Below are 16,531 nucleotides of genomic sequence, written 5' to 3'. Positions count from 1 at the left end.
TCATTCTATGAGGCCACCATCACCCTGATACCAAAACCAGACAAAGATGTCACAAAGAAAGAAAACTACAGGCCAGTATCACTGATGATAAAATCGTGATTTTAGAATACTATCAACTATCAAATCGTCAACTAGAATACTAACAAACAAAATCCAACAGCACATTAAAAGGATCATACACCATGATCAAGTGGGGTTTATTCCAGGAATGCAAGGATTCTTCAGTATACGCAAATCAATCAATGTGATAAAGCATGTTAACAAATTGAAGGAGAAAAACCATATGATCATCTCAATAGATGCAGAAAAAGCTTTTGACAAAATTCAACACCGATTTATGATAAAAGCCCTCCAGAAAGTAGGCATAGAGGGAATTTTCCTCAACATAAGAAAGGCCATATATGACAAACCCACAGCCAACATTGTTCTCAATGGTGAAAATGTGAAACCATTTCTCCTAAGATCAGGAACAAGACAATGTTGTCCACTCTCACCACTGTTACTCAACATAGTTTTGGAAGTTTAGGCCACAGCAATCAGAGAAGAAAGAGAAGTAAAAGGAATCCAAATCGAAAAAGAAAAAGTAAAGCTGTCACTGTTTGCAGATGACATGATACTATACATAGAGAATCCTAAAGAGGCTACCAGAAAACTACTAGAACTAATCAATGAATTTGGTAAAGTAGCAGGATACAAAATTAATGCACAGAAATCTCTTGCATAACTATACACTAATGATGAAAAATCTGAAAGAGAAATTAAGGAAACACTCTCATTTACCATTGCAACAAAAAGAAAAAAATACCTAGCAATAAACCTACCTAAGTGATAAAAGACCTGTATGCAGAAAACTATAAGATACTGATGAAAGAAATTAAAGATGATACCAACAGATGGAGAGATATACCATGTTCTTGGATTGGAAGAATCAACATTGTAAAAATGACTATACTACCCAAAGCAATCTACAGATTCAATACAATCCCTATCAAACTACCAGTGGCATTTTTCACTGAACTAGAACAAAAAATTTCACAATTTGTATGGAAACACAGATGACCCCAAATAGCCAAAGCAATCTTGAGAATGAAAAACAGAGCTGGAGGAATCAGGCTCCATGACTTCAGACTATTAAAAAAAGCTACAGTAATCAAGACAGTACGGTACTGGCACAAAAACAGAAAGATAGATCAATGGAACAGGATAGAAAGCCCAGAGATAAACCCACGCACATATGGTCACCTTATCTTTGATAAAGGAGGCAAGAATATACAATGGAGAAAAGACAGCTTCTTGAATAAGTGGTGCTGGGATAACTGGATAGATACATGGAAAAGAATGAAATTATAACACTTCCTAACACCATACACAAAAATAAACAGAAAATGGATTAAAGACCTAAATGTAAGGCCACACACTATAAAACTCTTAGAGGAAAACATAGGCAGAACACTCTGTCACATAAATCATAGCAAGATCCTTTTTGCCTCACCTCCTGGAGAAATGGAAATAAAAATAAACAAATGGGCCCTACTGAAACTTAAAAGCTTTTGCACAGCAAAGGTAGCCATAAACAAGACAAAAAGACAACCCTCAGAATGGGAGAAAATATTTGCAAATGAAGCAATTGACAAAGGAATAATCTCCAAAATTTACAAACAGCTCACACAGCTCAATATCACAAAAACAAACAACCCAGTCCAAAAATGGGCAGAAGACCTAAACAGACATTTCTCCAAAGAAGAGATACAGATTGCAAACAAACACATGAAAGGATGCTTAACATCACTAATCATTAGATAAATGCAAATCAAAACTACAATTAGGTATCACCTCACACCAGTCAGAATGACCATCATAAAAAAATCTACAAACAATAAATGCTGGAGCTGGTATGGAGAAAAGGGAAGCCTCTTTCACTGTTGGTGGGAAAGTAAATTGATACAGCCACTATGGAGAACAGTATGGAAGTTTCTTAAAAAACTAAAAGTAGAACTGTCATATAACCCAGCAATCCCACTACTGGGCATATACCCTGAGAAAACCATAATTCAAAAAGAGTCATGTACCACAGTGTTCATTGCAGCTCTGTTTACAGTAGCCAGGACATGGAAGCAACCTAAGTGTCCATCAACAGATGAATGGATAAAGAAGATGTGGCACATATATACAGTGGAATATTACTCAGCCATAAAAGTAAAAGAAATTGAGTTATTTGTAGTGAGGTGGATGGACCTAGAGTCTGTCTTTCAGAGTGAAGTAAGTGAGAAAGAGAAAAACAAATACTGTATGCTAACGCATATATATGGAATCTTAAAAAAAAAAAAAAACTGGTTCTGAAGAACCTAGGGCAGGACAGGAATAAAGATGCAGGTGTAGAGAATGGACTTGAAGACATGGGGAGGGGGAAGAGTTAGCTGGGGCAAAGTGAGACAGTGGCATGGACATATATACACCACCAAATGTAAAATAGATAGCTAGTGGGAACCAGCCGCATGGCACAGGGAGATCAGCTCGGTGCTTTGTGATCACCTAGAGGGGTGGGATAGGGAGGGTGGGAGGGAGATGCAAGAGGGAAGGGATATAGGGATATATGTATACATATAACTGATTCACTTTGTTATACAGCAGAAACTAACACACCATTGTAAAGCAATTATACTCCAATAAATATGTTTTTAAAAAAAAATTGCAATTTTGACTTTCAAAGACATTTATTTAGGACTTAATAACTCTCTTTCTTTCTTAGGTTCCCTAGTGAAAATTTCACCTCTTTCCTCACCCTCTTCCTCACCTCTCCATGGGACCCCTGCCAGCAGCCCAGTCAGCAAAATTTCTGCAGTGCAGTTTCCAGAATCTGCCGATGCAACTGCCAAACAAGGCCTAAGTTCTCACAGGGCCGTAACTTACACTCAGAGTGCCCCTGACCTTTCTCCTCAGATCCTGACTCCACCTGTTATATGTAGCAGGTAAGGAATTCATATCATTAGCTGGAGTTTAACTAATAATAAAACTAATACTGGTTTTCCTCTTAGGAACACTTACCACCAGTCCATGCACCTCTGTGTAGGTTGCCCAAAGTAGTTGACAAGAAAGTACAAATAATGTGATTTGTGTTGAATAGGCTGGCATAGAAACTTTTCAGTGCTTTTCCCTTAACAGAAATTTGAGAGTCCATATAGTCCATACAGCTAATCTTTGGAGATGATACAAAATAATGTCGTATATTTTGTCTGCTTGCTGATGGAGGATGCATAAAACATATAATTAAAAACTCGTATCAAGTCATTTGGTATAATTTGATATTTTGTTGGGATATTTTTTACTTGTTCTCCAGGGAGGATTTTATATTGATTTTAAAGGTACTTCTTTTTATCTCAAGTTTGCAATTCCCATTTTAATGCTTTAAAAATATGCAGATAACACATGGCACGTTATGGCTGGACTCAAATGGATCTCTGAATACAGTGAAGCAATTGCTTGTGCTGCTCTGTCCTATTGAAACGGAATGACAGAGTATTGTCTATTACAGCGGATAAGAAAAAAGAGCCTAGTGTGATAAGACTATTTTGCCCACACGGTCACTAAAAAAGAAATACCTCCTCTTACTGATTAACATATTATTGTTCTTCAGTAATAACTTTATCTTGAATAACTGATCGTAAAGCATTACAATCTTTTTTTAAGTAGTAAAGAGTTGAGTGTTTTAAAACTAAGTTATAATCGTGCGAGTGGCTTGAATAAAATGGTATTTTCCCCCCTAAGGTTAATGAGGATAACTGTTTGAATAAATTAGTTACATGTTAATCTTCTAATAGTAAATGTTGGGTCACAGACCCAGGCTTGATCAATGAATTCAGATTTAAGCCTCACAAATTTCATTTTCTGATCATTTGTTCAGAAATTCTATGTTAAATGATTATTTCTTTTTATAATCTTTATTTTTCCTTCCTTTCTCTTTACAAATAGTTTCAAAGGGAAAATCACTTGTGTTTGTTTGTTTGGCCAGGACCAGAGTGAAAAGTTATTCCACCATCCAAAAGTTATTCTGCTGCCTTCTGTATAATAGCATTTTTAATAAAATAATTTCTGTGGGATGTTAATCCCATCTTTTATCCACCCCAAAAAAAGTATGCTCTGTGGTAAAACAGGCCTATCATATTTTGCTCTTAGTGATTCACAACACACCTCACTTTATTTAAAGCTCTGAGAAGTGCTGCAAAAGGAAAACCTCTTGAGTTTTGTTTCATCTGGTGATTTCTGACTTTATTTGACCACAGAACCAATTTCTTTAGGTTAACACCCAATAATTGCCCCTAGAGCTAGTGTTTGGTGGAACACCCTCAAGAAACACTTTTTTTGTGGTGTGCCTCCCGAGCCAAGACGAAGCCTAGGGGAGTCACCAGCATCAAGGACATCTGCTTCCAGCACTTTGTTTCTAGGGAGACGCTCCCGCTGTGAGCTCCAGACTTGTGCGAAATAAATCGCCTAAAAAAAGAACAGAGAGGTTCAGAAAAGATGTACCGCTCACTTAGCTTTTCTCACCACAGTCTATTTTTTTGTATTCTTAGCAGAAAGAATGTAATAGGATTTTATAAAAGAGGTTTTGGAGAAAAACAAGGGAATTTCACTGTCTACTTGTTCAGTAATGTTTATAAATCCAGTAGTGTGTGTTTTATTTGTTTGGGCTTTATAAATCTATAATTCAAACCATGTTTTATTATTGCCTTCAAGGCAGCCACCCATGTAGGCACAGAGAGCTCCAGAAACACATGACTAATTATTGTGGTTTCCCCCGTTAAACTTGAAGGATTTGGCGTTGAATCCCAGTCTCTTGGCCGCTGTAATGTCTATGCAACAAGCTGGTTTTTTGGCAAAAGAGGTAGTCTATTTGAACTACTCATTTAAATGTTCCTTTTAAGTATTATCTTGCAAAGAAAAATCTTCAAACTAATAAACTCGACTTTTACATGTTTCATCCAAACATGTAAGCCCATCATTTACAACTATGGGCTTTTTCCTTGGGTTCTGTCATTTTCTTTTGAGTCCCTAAATCAGGCTGATAGGATTTCATAATTAGAAATATTTTGTGTGTGATGCTTTCTGCTTACATTCAAGGCTTGAAAAATAAATTTGCTTTGGATGAAAATGCTCTAACCGGGAAATGCTTATCTCTACTACACATATAAACACAATTCAGGGGGAAAAGGTGAGGAGATATTTAATATATTAACTTATTACATATCACTCTTCTCTTTTCCTTTTACAGTGAGTAACCTGTGGCTGAATAACAAATAAACAAAAACTCTCTGAGACCCTTTCTAATATTAGGCAGGACGAAAGAACCCAGAAGCGAAAAACAGAATTAAAATCTAATCATAAAGTCTCTAAATAAGATAAGTGAGAGAGGAAACTTGCCAGGCCATTCGTGGGGTTACTTTGTAATTTATTAAACAGTCAAAACTGTTGAAAAAGCAAAAGTATCCTACATCCTCCAGCCTCCTCTGTTAAAGAACCCTGCCCATTTCTCTAGTACCTTCATTTTTCTCCATTACCCACAGGGCACTCCCTTGGCCTGTTTTTCTCAACTAGCAACCTTTGTGGTCAGTTTTACGTCCACTCTTCATCAAAATGTACGTCTACTTTATTCATTTCCTTAGAGCCTTAACGGGAACTGATCAATCTGAAAAAATAATTCTTATTTTGTGGCAAAAATAAAATTAATCTATCATTATTCTATTTTCATGTATGCAATCTATTCTTAAAGGGCTCTTTGGACATAAAATCTCATAACCCATAGAAATAAATCTAATAATGAGGCTTTTAAGCAGACACAAAGGGATTCCATTGGGAAAGATATTTTTGACCAAATACACATCGGCACCTCAAAAATCACTACTGTAAATAGGTAGCAGACTATTCCAGGATTCTCTAAATAATGTAAAAAAAAAAAAACATTGCCAGTAGTTTCACCTCAGGCATGGTCTAGACCATGGAGGAGCATGAGAGTTGAACAGAGTTTTTGATCCTTTGTATTGACACAGCACACTCTCCTCCCCACAAAAACAAAACAAAACAAAACAAAACAAAACAAAACAAAAAAACCCCCCAGCATCCTACATATCAACATCCATGTATAAAACAAAATGATTTCTTTCCATTAAACGATTAAGTAGAATGTAGAAATATTTGATTATTGTTACTTATACTTAAACGTATGCATACATGGTGTGTCTATGATTTTCTGAAAAGAAAGGACCTACTTACAACTGTTCCATTATTTCTCAGCTGTGGCAGACCATATTCCCAAGGGACTCCTGCTGATGGGCCCCTGGAGAGAAGTGGGGCAGCCATTCGGACACCAAGCAGAACCGGTAATTCTTTATTGGATTCTGTTCCTCAAAGTGGAAATTGCTTTACTTGATTCTTTTTCTGATCAAAAAGGTAACATATGTTTTTGATTTTTTAGATTACAAATTTAAAAAGACAATGAAGGAAATCAAAATTGTCTGTAATCCTACTACCTAGAGTTAATCATAGGTTAAATTTTGATGCAAAGCTGTCCAAAATGTTTCTATACATCTACACACAAATGACTATATTTTTGAAATGAGAGGCCATTTTATATAATGTATAGAACTCTACAGAAATGTTATTTTATCTTGGACATTGGAGGGTCATCTATTTTAGGGTACTCTGTGGAGATCTCCATTGCACACCCTGAGAAATGACCCTGCTTAGATCACTGTAAACTTAGGGAAGAAAACATACTTTTTCCTTGAGGCAGTATTACAGAGAGATTCAGAAAAATAGGCATTGGAGCCTGGTTTATATCCTGTTTCAACTTCTGACTCACCTGTAATCTCTGTTTCTTGGTTCCTTCATCTGTAGAATGGAGATAAAAACGGTACCTACCAAACAGGATTATTGTGAGAATTAAATTACTAAAGCACATAAAGCACTTATTATAGTATCTGGGTCACTGTAAGTAGTGTTTGCTGCCATAATTACTGTAATAATTATTATTTTATTTTTATTGATGCAATCCTGGGGATTTGCTATCAAAACCAAGTTTGCTGAAAGTTTGCAAGGTAGAAAAAAATGGCTTTCATGAACTTTAGACTTTAGCATAATAGAGTGACCTAAGAATGTTTCTTAATTATCTGCTCCAGCATTTCTTGATAGATACTCAATAAATATTGATTATTTGCCCACAAGAATGGTGTGCTGCGGCAATGGACAAAGGTCCGGGGACATAGGCAAGGAAAAATAAAAAAAGAGAGTTCTGTGTTCTGAGAGTTATCTGATATTGTAGACTTATCTGATAGTGTAGCTCTCTGAAGTGAGAATATTCCCTTCTCTATGTCCCTCATCTCTCACTCTATTGAGGCTGATAGAATAAGGGGAGTGTTTCCTTATCACCTTTGGTCTCCTGCAGAGCTACGGCCTTTGAGTGTGCTTCTTCATTTTTCTGCAAATTCTGGGATTGAAATTTGTCAGTTACACTTTCAGACTGTGTCTGATTCTAACCTAGAAAGCTGTTGCATGAGAAATATGGGAGACAGATGGGTCCTTCGAAATGTCCTACAAAATACTCCTGGTTGGAATAGGCTACATAACAAAAGCCATTATTCACCAGCAATATGAGGACATATGACAAACTTAGACTATCCAAAGCAATCTTGAAGAAGGAGAACAAAGTTAGAGGATATATGTCTCCTGACTTCAAGACTTAAATCACAGTAATGGACAAAGTGAAATGCTGACATAAGTGTAGTGCTGACAAATAGAATCAAATGGAATAGAGTAGAAAGCCCCACATAAGACCCACACCTATACAGTCATTGAACTTTCAACAAAGATCCAATTTTCCAATCTAGTAGGGCTGGAAAAAAATGAATCTCACTCCCTACTTCACACCATGTGAAACATTATTCTGAGATAGAGCACAGGCCTAACTGTAAAAGCTAAAGCAATAAAACTTCTGAAAAAAAACACAGGCAGATATCTTTGTGGTTTAGGGAAAGGCAAAGATTTTGTAGGCCATGGAATGCAATAAACAGGAGAGAAAAAAAAGCTAGGCTTCATCAGGAGTATAGGAACTCGGGTTAGACTTCATGAGTTCAATTCTGGTGACAGAATTTACCAGCTGTATGCTCCTGGGCAATTTACGTAGACTTTCTGTGCCTCAGTTTCCTATCTGCAGAGTGAGGATAATAGTAACACAATAAAACCTGCCTCATAGGATTGTTAAGAGGATTCAATGTGTTAGTACAAATAAAATGCTTTCCGTAGTATCTGGCACATAGCAAGCACTCCATAAACTTCATTCAGGCACTTTATTCAGCTGAGAGAAGCTTCCTGAGGTCTTTACCCCAGAAGCATGTTCTTCAGACACTTGATATTACCTGATTTATCCTTTGGTTAGCACAGTTCAGAGCTGAGTGCAGTGAAAGATACGTGGAGAGGGGCAGAGACAGAAGAAAGCACAGATCCCTAGGAATCGAGATTGGATACATAGGACCTGCCATGCTCTTTAGCACATGCTATGGCTGGTATATTCTACAGACCACTTTGTTCTCGGGTGTCAACTCAATTTCTCCCACCCATGTGCCCATTCTAGAGGTAAGGTTCTAGTCAGCTACTAGGTGGTTTAGTGTGTTGGGTCATGGATAAAGGAAAAAGAAATATAAAGTCATAGGATTTTATATGCTACACATGAAGTCATTTTCAAAACAGAAACAGACTCACAGATATAGAAAACAAACTTATGGTTACCAAAGGGGGAACCGTAAGTTACCAAAGTGGGGAGGGATAAATTAGGAGTTTGGGATTAGCAGATATAAACAACTATATATAAGATGGGTAAATAACAAGGTTTTACTGTATAGAACAGGGAACTATATTCAATATCCTGTAATAAACCATAATGGAAAAGAATTTGAAAAAGAAAATGTCTACACGTCTAACCAAATCACTTTGCTGTACACAGAAACTAACACAGCATTGTAAATCAACTATACTTCAATTAAAAAAAAAAAAGGTGTAGGGCTTCCCTGGTGGCACAGTGGTTGAGAGTCCGCCTGCAAATGCAGGGGACACGGGTTCGTGCCCTGGTCCGGAAAGATCCCATATGCCGCGGAGCGGCTGGGCCCGTGAGCCATGGCCGCTAAGCCTGCGGGTCCGGAGCCTGTACTCCGCAACGGGAGAGGCCACAACAGTGAGAGGTTCGTGTACCGCAAAAAAAAAAAAAAAAAAAAAAAAAAGGTGTAACTTGAAAGTCATAGGATTTTTAAAAGGTCGGAACTACTGCTCTGAGCATTATTATTGAGGAATTATTGAATGTCCTATAAATCACAGATCATAACTCCACCTATTTTACTGGGTTTAAAAAATGTGTGCTTTTTCCCACCCTATCATCCTATATTCTTGGTTTGTAAGCTCATGAAAGCAGTATTTCCATAAACACTGTATCTACCATGTGCATTTTAGGAATATTCACTTAAATGGGACCCCTTTTTCCTTTGCAAGTTTCATAATAGGCTCTTCTCTTTTAATTACAGATGACACCACTCAAGTTACCTCTGATTATGAAACCAATAACAACAGTGATAGCAGTGATATTGTACAGAACGAAGATGAGACTGAATGCCCCAGAGAGCCTCTGAGGAAGACATCAGCTTGCAGCACCTATACTCCTGAGGCCATGATATTCCTGGTAGCCCCCCAATCACTTAACTCATTTACTTGAGAAATTGGTTTCTATGACAGGAATTGGCTTAGAAATAGATTCCTGAATCATTAGGTTTGAAGATCTGTGTCACTTGGGTTATACATGTATGATAGCCCTCCCTATATGTATCAACATAATTTTTCTCTATCCAAGTCTTACTGGGACCTTAACGGTCCTATTAGTTAGTGATTAAAAACAGAAGTATTCATCTCCACAACTGATTACAGATATTTCCTAACCCAATCTAAAAATGTAAATGTGCATAGGAAAATGAATTATTTCAATCAGTAAAATAATATTTTATAAATATCAAGCAATCAAAATGAAATATATTAGTTATTGTAGGACTTCTGTTGGTTCTTCTGTAGTACCTCCTTGATTTAGAAAGTGAGACAATATTTATTTTCCTTGTTAAATTAAACCAGGTTTACATTGACACTTGCTACCCATTAAAACATCTTTTAATGATGATGTATTTTGTGTGTTTAAAAAGATCCACTTAAAGTGGATAAAAGCATATATTTGAGTCTGGTTAGTTTGGGGGAGGCAGCAATGGTAGAAAATAGTTGACTGTCTTGTGATTATCAATTGCTGCTCTTATCATTTTTCTTTTACCTGATTTACCATTTATACTTCTAAATCAAAGAGATTGTCAGATAAAATAATGTATATGTCTCCTTATCCTCATTATCTTTATTTTCTATTTTTTGGTAAATAAACTTAAGAATGTCTTCATTTGGGACCAGTTATAAAAATGTTTTCTCATATATACAGTGTGTGCTTTTTGGAAACCATGGATCACAGGAATTAAATTAAAATCCCTGAAAATTATATAAATTGTAACTCTACAGGATTAATGCTGATTTTGAAGCAGTAATATAAATTGGACCAACTAGAGTAGGGGTGATTTACTCCCCCTCCCCACTCGTGTTTCTTTTGAGAGTTCAATATAAGCCAGGAATCCTCATCTCAGAAAAATTTACATAAAAATATAGAGCTAAGTTTGCATATAATTTCAGTGTTCTGAAGTACTTGAATCTTTATTTGAGAACCCTACAGAAGACTGAAAAGCAGTTGTGTTAATTTATGAAAGAAACATCTAATTTTTCTATAGAGTGTATGAACCAGGAATAGACAGGCACTTAATAATGTAAAATTCATGGTCTGAAACAGCATTAAGACCTTTTCTCCTTACCTTGGGGGTCGATGTTTTGTTCGTTTTGATTTTCTTTTTGAAGATCACTCATTCACCCTAAAGTCATTTATTTCAGGTAACCTCCATTGTTGAATTGAATTTACCAAAGAAGGAGCAAATTGCTTTGTAGAAAAACTGCACGCTGTTAAAATATTTTTATTTTCATTACAGGACAAACCAATTCTTGCCCCTGAACCTCTTGTCATGGATAACTTGGACTCAATTATGGAGCAACTAAATACTTGGAATTTTCCAATTTTTGATTTGGTGGAGAAAATAGGAAGAAAATGTGGCCGTATTCTTAGTCAGGTAAGAAATGCATTCATACATATGACTTTAAATGTAAAAAAAATTTCCTTGTTTGTTTATATCTCTGTACATACTTAACATCAGTGGTGAATATTAGGTGGAGAAAGGAAATTTCAGTACCCAACATTCTGTAGATTCCTTGCTGGTGGGATAACAAAAAAAATTAGAACTTCAAGTGAGTAGAATATCATATTCTCCAATTAAAATATTATGTATTTTCTAAGGCAAAATGGAGGGGGCAGGGATACACAAGCAAGATAGAGAAGTGATCTAAATTCATAGAATTCAGCAAAAGAAAAGTTGACCCAAGCCCTCACAAGAAGAAAGCTGCCAATTTATAAACACTAATTTATTGTCTGTGATTATTTCCAACGACTAGTTTTTTTAACTTTTGAATAGTATAGTGCTTACACCTTATCAAAAATAAGATATTATGCAGTAGTATGTTTCCTCCAGTGCTGTGAGAAACACATTAGAGCTCTTTGTATTTTAATATGGAAAACACCTTTAGGTATCACAAGAAATATAGAAGACGAACTATTACTGCATAACGAGCCTTTTTTTTTCCTTAAGTATTTTTTCCTTAAGCTCAGCTACTTTCAACGTTTCCCAAATAAAGAAACGTTTTGTTTCTCTGAAGGAGAAAGAAAACATACGGAAATTAAGAATTTGAACATGTTTGTTCTCAATAAATAAAATGGAACAAAATGGATTTGCTCTATTATTGAGCCCCTATCAAAACTCTTAATTAATGGGGATGATGGAATAATATTTATCAGCTTATCTTAAAATATTTTAGGTGAGTTCTTACAGATTGAAGAAATATCACAGCAAAGATACTAAAGACTACCAGGTTTGTTAATATCAGATTTAGGTGAGAATTCAGGACCCACATTTACTGGAGCCTCTAAACCTTCCCTGCAAAACACTAGAAAAGAAATCACTTGTTGGACTCAATTCTACTCCATGCAATGCAGACAGGCTTTCTTCAGACCTCGGAGCAAGTATGAGTGTAGAACTTTGGGGTGAGGGTTCCTGATCCATGAAGGTTTGAAGGAAGAAGATAGAGTGGGCTTTTCCCTTGCTCTTCAGTTCCTCAAACATGAAGTGCTAGGCTAGTCTCCAAGAAGAAAAATGTATGCCTTAAAGGAACTCCCATTCCAACAGGGAAATTAGATACGTGTCAAAATAATGACTTGCTACCTACAGAAGAAGTATGCTCAAATGACAGATAGCTTGTGAAGCTCAAAATAATTACAGTTTCCATAACATGCAGTTGTTGCCTCTACTGGACTCTGTTCTCACCATGAACACGTTGAGAACCAGAGTGGCAGCCCTTGCACTTTGACTAAGAGATACTACCCCTTTCTATTTTTGTTAAAACATTTTTTTTATTAATGTAACATTGGTTTATGATATTATACAAGTTTCATGTGCACATTGTATTTCTTCTTCGGTAGATACTACCATGTGCTCACCACCAAAAATGTAGCTTCCATCTGTCACTGCACAGTTGACCCCCTTTACCTTTTTGCCCTCTCCCATCACTACTCTGTTCTCTATGTCTGCATGTTTGTTTTTTTGTGGTTTGTTCATTAATTTTGTGCTATTTGTGCTATTCCACATATAAGTAAAATCATTTTATGGTATTTCTCTTTCTGACTTATTTCACTTGGCAAAATATCCTCAAGATCCATGCATGTTTTTGAAAATTAATAGCCCCATTTTTCTTCTCTTTCTTTCTCCTCAATGCTGAGCAGCATCTTCAGCATCTTTTATGCTTGCTGATCTTGAGGGTTTGTTTAAGGGTAGCTGTTTTATCCAGTCCACCTCTGCCTCATGCCTTGGGGCTTTTCCAGGGAGGTTTTGTATCCTACTCTCTGAAACTCATTGCATACCAGAACTCTGAGGGAGTGATTTTACCTGGAAATATGCCTGTAATGGTGCCACAAGAAGATGTGGCAGTGAGCCAGGAAGTCTTTTTTCTCTTCTACTGGAGAGTGTGTTCCCTGGGATGGAGAGAAAAATCTCACATTGTTTTGTATTTGATGTTATGTGTCACAGACTTCCCAAAACTTTACAACTTAATCTTCAGAGTAACTTGGATGCAGGTATTTCTTTAAATCTCTAGTTGATAGAAGAAGAAACTGAGACTTAAAATATATTGTTCATCTAAAGTCATATTGGACACAGGATTTGATATATCTGTATATCGGAAGTCCAGGCTTTTTACCTTCATTTCAAATCCTTTTCAGCCCTTCATAAAATGCATTTATTTATTACATTTTCAAACTCTCAGAATGGAGAGTCTGAGAAAGTAGAAAGTGGTTATTATAGCAGTTGGTTTTACAGCACAAGTGAGAGTACCAAATAACATTGCAGGTACCTAACCCCCTTAGAGTTCTGCGAACGGGGGTGGTGGGGCGGGAGGGTGCAACTTAACCAGTTTTACCACAAAATGTTTTCTAAAAGTTGTGAATACAAGTAGACAATAGAAAGATTAGATATAATTAACAATTAGATTTTTGTATCTTTTTTTCCAGTTATCTTTCAAAACTAAATACATAACTGTATGGTCCTTACTATGTCACTGTTTATTTTTCCAAAATACAAAACACTGAACTTTGAGAAAAGACAACTTTATTTGCCTTGCTGTGGGTTTTTTTTCTTTGATTTGAGTTTATAAGCACAAAAAACATGAAATTTTCACTGTGTAAAGGCATATTTTTTTGCACTTTAGTGAGACTTTAGGACAGCTGAAATGAATTAACTTGAACATTCCAAGAAATCACCTTTTGGCTGAGACTACACAGAAAAAGTCTCACTTCAAAAGACTTTTAAAGAGACATATGTGCAATGGAAATGATTTCTCAGCCTTAACATACTGCCTGCCTCTTTGATGATTATCTTGTTTATTTTAACAAATTTAAAAGGACATCATTCAGATTTTGGAAGAGTATTTACCTTTTTTGGTTACCAGTATTTACCCAGTTTAACAGTGACTTTTCTTTATTCACGAGTTTGGATCATTGGCCGTTGATTTTTAACAGCTTCTTTGTGAAAATTCTCCTATTTTAAAATCATACTCTAAATATCTTGTCTTAATTTTTCAATTCATCTTTCAAATGTTTTAAGACAATAATAGGAAAGTTTAGTCACTTGCAATCCTAACAGTATTGCTTTTCAAATAATGGTGGTAGGATTTGGAGCAGTTAAGAGCACACTGCTTGAATTCTGGTCTGATAATGTGTCAACTGTGTGCTCTTTTACAAGTCATTCAACTTCTCTGTGCCTTAGTGTCTTCTGCTTTCAAATGTTAATAATTAACAGTATCTATCTCATAAGATGCTCTCTGGATTAATTAATATAAATAATTAATATATGTAAACTACTTAGAGCAGGCATCACACATATTAAATGCCATATATATATATATATACACACACATATATATGTCAACAGCTGCAGCTGCTGTTATTGTTATAAATAATTTTTATTGAAGTAACATGCATAGTTAAATCCACTGGGTATTTATAAACAAGAGCTCAAATATAGTTTAAAGCAATAGTATGGAGAAGATAAATAAAAGAAGAACTAGCTTGAAATATGATAGAAACCACAAACTTAACTTTCTGTTACCTTTTTAAAGAGAGGAGGTGGAGATTTTATGTAACACAGAAAAAGGGGAAAAATTAAATACACTTGCCATTCAGAGTGAAAAAAGCACGTATGATATACATACTCTGTTCCCAATGGGCAGCCACAGTGCTCCTTTTAGAACTTAAGTTAAATAAATAAAGACACTTCCCTGCTCCAATCTCTTTAAAGGCTCCATACTTCACTCAGTGTAAAAGTCCTCCTAATGATCAATCTGGCTGTCAAACAGCAAGACCGCAACCCACACAGTACCACTCTACAGTTACTAACTTAAATTTTACTCCTGTCCTCATTCACTCTGTTTTAGCCGTGTTGGCCTTCTTGCTGTTTCTTGAGTATAGCAAACATACCTCGGGGCTTTTGCTCTGTCTTTTTCCTCTGCTTAGAAAATTCTTTCCTTAGATATCCCTGTACCTCACTCTGCATCTCCTTCAATTATTTGCACAAAGTCACCTGAATGTGCCTCTTCTAACCACCATATTTAAAACAGCAATTGCCATGTCCTCCCTTGCACTCTGAACCTCCCTCCCTGCTTCCCTTTCTCTTTTCATATAACATCACTTTCAGTCATAGTATATACCTTACTAATTATGTCTATGGTTTACTGCCCTACTCTGCTAGACCACAAGCTCTTTTTTTTTTCTTTTTTTGTGGTACGCGGGCCTCTCACTGTCGTGGCCTCTCCCGTTGCGGAGCACAGGCTCCGGACACGCAGGCTCAGCAGCCATGGCTCATGGGCCCAGCCGCTCCACGGCATGTGGGATCCTCCCGGACCGGGGCACAAACTGGTGTCCCCTGAATTGGCAGGCGGACTCTCAACCACTGCGCCACCCGGGAAGCCCGACCATAAGCTCTTTTAAGGAAAACTTCTTTGTTTTGTTCATCTATATATATACCTTGTAGATGGAAAATTGTCTTAAACAGAGTAGGCACTCAAAAGACATATGCTGAATGAATAAATCACTTTTTTAGTTATATATACCTGTGTATATATGTACACAAATACATACATAATATATGTAACTGATGAACATTAAATATCTATTAAAAAATGTTAGTGAATTTGAACAGATTTAAAGTCAATAACAAAAAATAGAAAAGTAACCGTGAAGTATTATATGAAAGATTTAGAAGAAATATTTCAAGAGAATTTTAAGAAGGAATGCAAATAACAAAAAGGATGAATAATTCTTTCTTAGAGTCTCCTGAATTACAACCAGTACTGTGCCTTTGTGACATAAAGTGAGGCCACTTTAAATGGTGCTGTACTCCATTCTGCCATGTGAATAACCGTTTCTCTCCCCATTACCTTCTTCTGTGCCTTTTTCGTGTTTTTCTTTCTCCCTCATTTGCATATCAAATATGCCAATTACATCCAGAGCTATTTACTTGATTTGAATCTCCAGAGCTATGAAAGTAATTGGAAGGAGAATAGATATTCAAAGGAGAAAGAAGACAATTGAGGGAAAATAGTTTAAACATTTTTATTCATACTGGATTAGAACAAATCTTTCTTCTCTATGTATTTCAACCAAGGCAACCTTTTCTCTCTCTTAATTCTGTCTTCTTATTCTTCACTAAGGCACAACTCTGAATCCTTTATCCTCTAGAAAGCTTTTTTTTTTAATTTATAAAAT

General features: G+C 36.1%; 1 protein-coding gene across 1 annotated transcript in view; it reads left to right on the top strand.

Annotated features, from left to right (window-relative positions):
* Window positions 1-16,531, top strand: part of PDE3A (phosphodiesterase 3A) — a 313,166-nt gene that overhangs the window by 274,377 nt on the left and 22,258 nt on the right. Inside the window, exons 6-9 of the mRNA XM_082636832.1 lie at window positions 2,750-2,969; window positions 6,289-6,374; window positions 9,564-9,718; window positions 11,100-11,237. Coding sequence (XP_082492958.1) covers window positions 2,750-2,969; window positions 6,289-6,374; window positions 9,564-9,718; window positions 11,100-11,237 — 599 coding nt within the window. The remainder of the gene's footprint in view (window positions 1-2,749; window positions 2,970-6,288; window positions 6,375-9,563; window positions 9,719-11,099; window positions 11,238-16,531) is intronic.

Source organism: Mesoplodon mirus (assembly GCF_964341445.2).
Source record: "Mesoplodon mirus genome assembly, chromosome: 11".
Classification (NCBI taxonomy): Eukaryota; Metazoa; Chordata; class Mammalia; order Artiodactyla; family Ziphiidae; genus Mesoplodon; species Mesoplodon mirus.
The sequence above is the reverse complement of the archived record's forward strand: the minus strand, read 5'-3'. Positions and strand labels throughout refer to the sequence as shown.